The sequence below is a fragment of the Asparagus officinalis genome, chromosome 7 (assembly GCF_001876935.1).
Source record: "Asparagus officinalis chromosome 7, Aspof.V1, whole genome shotgun sequence".
In the NCBI taxonomy this organism is placed as follows: Eukaryota; Viridiplantae; Streptophyta; class Magnoliopsida; order Asparagales; family Asparagaceae; genus Asparagus; species Asparagus officinalis.
In genome coordinates this window covers 116406316-116410448 of record NC_033800.1, presented here as the reverse complement: position 1 = coordinate 116410448, position 4133 = coordinate 116406316, and the positions used below count along the sequence as shown (strand labels likewise).

At 35.1% G+C, this 4133-nt stretch overlaps 1 protein-coding gene across 1 annotated transcript; it reads left to right on the top strand.

The window, feature by feature from the left end:
- LOC109847671 (protein FAR-RED IMPAIRED RESPONSE 1-like) lies at positions 234-2893 on the top strand. Its single transcript, XM_020416902.1, has 4 exons — positions 234-325; positions 407-1631; positions 2603-2644; positions 2726-2893. The coding sequence occupies exons 1-4, from the start codon at positions 234-236 to the stop codon at positions 2891-2893; spliced, it is 1527 nt and encodes a 508-aa protein (XP_020272491.1).

Below are 4133 nucleotides of genomic sequence, written 5' to 3'. Positions count from 1 at the left end.
AAACAAAGATTACTCGTTGTTTTTGGTCCGATACAAGATCAAGGCGGGCTTACAAATTTTTCGGTGATGTTATAATCTTTGATACTACTTATAACACTAATCACTATGACCTTATATTTGCACCAATAATGGGGGTTAAAAATCATGGTCAAATAATTGTTTTTGCTTGTGGATTTTTGAATCATGAGAGCGTTGATGATTTTGTATGGTTATTTAATTAATTTTTGGAAAGTATGCCTGGTGGTGCCCCGAAGATGATTATTACCGATCAAGACTCAGCTATGACTAAGGTATTCCCTCTTGTTCTTCCAAATACTTTTCATAGGTATTATAGTTTGTATATATTATTGAAAATATTTATATACATAGCCTTTCTTTTTAACACTTTATTTAATTCTTTTGACAGGTATTGTAGTTGGCATATATTAATGAAGTTTTCTGAGAAAATTGATGTAGTGAAGTATAGTATTTATAAAAACGAGTTCTCGGCTTGCATTTGGAAATCAGAGACTCCTGAAGAATTTTATTTACAATGGGAAAGTCTGACTAAGAAAAGTGGGTTAGAAGGAAACAAGTGGTTGCAAGACCAATATGAACTTCGGTCAAGATGGATTCCTACATATGTTAATCACATTTTCTCAGTAGACATGTCAAGTAGTCAACGAGCGGAAAGTGGACATGCATTCTTTAAGAAATTTATTTCGAAGAATAATTCATTGGTTGATTTTATGATACAGTTTGGTAGGGGATTAGTGTGCCAACGACATGAGGAGTTGATGGTCGATCACAAAGATATAATTGAGAAACCTAAACTTAGAATAAATCATGACTTTTTAGAGCAAATGGTTGATATTTACACAAATGAGATCTATTACAAGTTTAAGGCTGAAGTGTGTGACAGCTTTAACTCCAAGTTGCGGTTTGTTAAGGCAACCGACAATCAGAGTGTGTATCAAATTCAAAGAAAGAAGCTCACAACAAGTAAAGTCCACGAAATTGTTTACGACAAGGACTTGGATTTGGTTTCTTATAGTTGTAAAAAGTTCGAAAGCACCGGAATTCCATGTACGCACATTATATCATATTTGATGAAAATTGATGCTGAAATATTACCCGATAAATACATCTTAAAGAGGTGGACTAAGTCTGTAAAATCGGGGATAGTGGATGATGATAAAGGCATGCAGATAAGCCCTGATAATTCTTATCTTTTAACGCGGAGTCAATTTATCCAATCATCTTTGGAATTAGTTGACAAGTCCCTTGTATGTGAAGAAACGAGGAAGATGTTTACCGATGGAGTGCGTATCATTAATGAGCAAATCGACCAATTTCTTAGTAGCCACATGGTTAGTGGCCGCATGGTTGTAAAGAGCTTCACCGAGAAAAGTAATCAAATAAGTAGTAATTTAATGGATGATGGTACTAGAGTGCAGGGTTCTTGTACTTTTCAAAATAGTTTCAATGAACCCGATCAAGTGCGAGCAAAAGGGTACGGCAAAAGGTTGAAGGGAGGAAAAGAGAAAGCAATGGCTAGAGCAAAAAATAAAAAAGATAGATGTTGCCACGGGTGTGGTAAAGTAGGCCAATCACATGATAAGCGAAATTATCCCACACTCACAAATCCGCAAGTAATAATTCTTTTATTATTTATGTTGTCTTATTCTTCACCTTCTATTATCCCCCTTGATGTGTATATATATATATATATATATATAGATATATATATATATATATATATATATATTCATTATAATGTAGGTCTTCTACATGCGTTGATACAAATTTGCAAGAGAGTAATGGGTCATCAAGTGAAGATGGGGATGATGTGTTACTATGATTTTATATGGTTAGTATAGCCTTAACTGAAAAATTTATATGGTTAGTATAGCCTTAACTGGAAAAAGTTTTAGTGGTTTTTAGACTTTAAATTGTTAAATGAGAGTTATGTTCCATTGCAGTCATTTATACACTACAACATTATTATTAATAGTGATGATTTGTGCCTCCTTTGTGCAGGAAAATGTTTTAGGCTCTTCCTTATAATCTCATGATTGAAGAAAGCTTGAGGAGCACATCCACGACATTTCTACAAGGAGTTGTTGCAGATTGAGATGTATGTTGTCTGGAAATGTTATTGAGATGTATGTTGTCTGGTGTTAGGTTCTGTATAACTATTCTGATGTCAACATATAACTATTCTCATTGAAAAATCTTAAAACTATCTATTAAATCCTCTACTTTGTTTGATTATTATGCGAAAGGTTTGTTGTGCGACTCTTTGTGTGGAAAGTATGTTGTGATTATGTACCTGGAAAGTGTGTTGTAAGAAATCTATCTGTTAAATCCTCTACTTTGTCCCCTGATTGGAAATGCTATTTGGTTACATTGGGATTTTTATTTCTATTGAACACTGGCAAATGGCGGAATAGATTCAATTTTCTACAGGGAGTTATAGATGGCAGGGGCGAATATAACAACAAGGCTGTGTCTCGAGCTTGCTGTTCTTTGTTATCTAAGGTCTTAACAGCTTCTTATTTTGATATTGAACTACAAATAAATCGATAGGTGTATTTATGTGTTAACCATTTTTTATTTGCAGCTAGCAGGAAGTGATGATAACAAAACTGCTATAGTTCAGAAGGTGGGTCTTGATAGACTAATTAAACTATCATCCAGATTTACGGATGATCCCTCTGTTCTCCAAGAATGCTTTGTTGTGTAGGTTATGTCTATTATTGGTGTACTCTCACTCAGATCCCCTGAGAATGCTGCTCGTGCTGTTAAAACTGGTGCTGGAGATCTGTCAATCCAGTCAATGCAGAAGTTACCTGCTACATATCAGATGCAACAACAACATATATACCAACAACATATATTTGTAAAGTCATAAGAGCAAAACATATATACCGTGCTCCCATCAACCACAACATATATACCAACAACGTATATACAAATCACATCACTGAGATCAATGCCTCTCATTACCAACAGCATATATTTGTAAAGAACACTACACACTGCATTTTTGTTGGAATCAACCCACATTTACAAATCACATCACATACCTTTTACAATGGACAAGCCAATAAATACTGCAATGATACGTACTACGAACACTAATATTGTAAACATTGAACCTAATGCAAAAACATAGATCGGGGAAATAACAATTTCCCTAAATTTTTCCTTGTCCTTATCTAGATTATGCTGCTCCGGAAATATTTGTTGTTGAAATTGAAGCGGTGTCTGGACAGGTTTTGAGCTGGATGCTGAATCATGATCGATAGTGTGCTTCTCCCATTCACTCAAAGCCTCTTCATACGTTGCAAACCCTTTGTAGGAGGTATTTGGAAATTTATCAACATCGAATTCACATTCCTTCCAGTTATCAAAAATGCCACATTGTAGCCCTTTCTTCACAACATAAAAACGCTTTCTTGCAAACAACATCACAAATATGTGTCAATATTGTTTTAATACTTCTCACATTTCCTTTCAAATTTTCCATTATTATTTTTTCAGAGAAGCTATAATGACCTATTAATGCATCACAAACTGCTAGAAATAGTTCCCAGATCTGCTATGAGAGGATATGCTATCAGAATGGAACCCACAACACACAAATAATCATGTCGGAACCCAAAATAGTCCTTCGGGAAATTGGCCACTGATTTTGTTTTTCCAAACACCATGATTTCCTTGTGAATATCCCCATACTGTGAAGTAAATAGGCCATTCAAATAGAATAATTGGAAGATAGTCAACTTTAAAACATACATGTATAAGGGCTAGTTTCTCAATTAATCCTAAGATTTTTCATACATCGATGTACCTGCAAACTATGGCATTTGAAATCATTCCTTACACGTTTTGGGACATGGCAAATGGACAGTAAAAATTGCACATCATGATTAAAATCACAAATATAAGTTGCAGGTACATTCTATATAACTTGAAATGGTTGTAAACTAATATAAAGGAGCATCAATTCCATAATGACATACAATTAAGGAAGTGAACTCACTGGGCCAGGTATTTCGTCGACGGTGAGATCGCGAAGGAGGGCTGAAGGCGGCAGAGGAGGTTGACGGCGAGATCGCGGAGGAGAGACAACGATAGCTGATGGCGAG

What these genes read in the sequence shown, in the direction of transcription:
- LOC109847671 (XM_020416902.1), top strand. Translation starts at nt 234, where the DNA reads ATGCCTGGTGGTGCCCCGAAGATGATTATTACCGATCAAGACTCAGCT. An exon ending in CCACACTCACAAATCCGCAA is followed by an intron (nt 1,632 to 2,602) that starts GTAATAATTCTT and finishes TTTTATTTGCAG; the next exon opens with CTAGCAGGAAGTGATGATAA. An exon ending in AAACTGCTATAGTTCAGAAG is followed by an intron (nt 2,645 to 2,725) that starts GTGGGTCTTGAT and finishes TTTGTTGTGTAG; the next exon opens with GTTATGTCTATTATTGGTGT.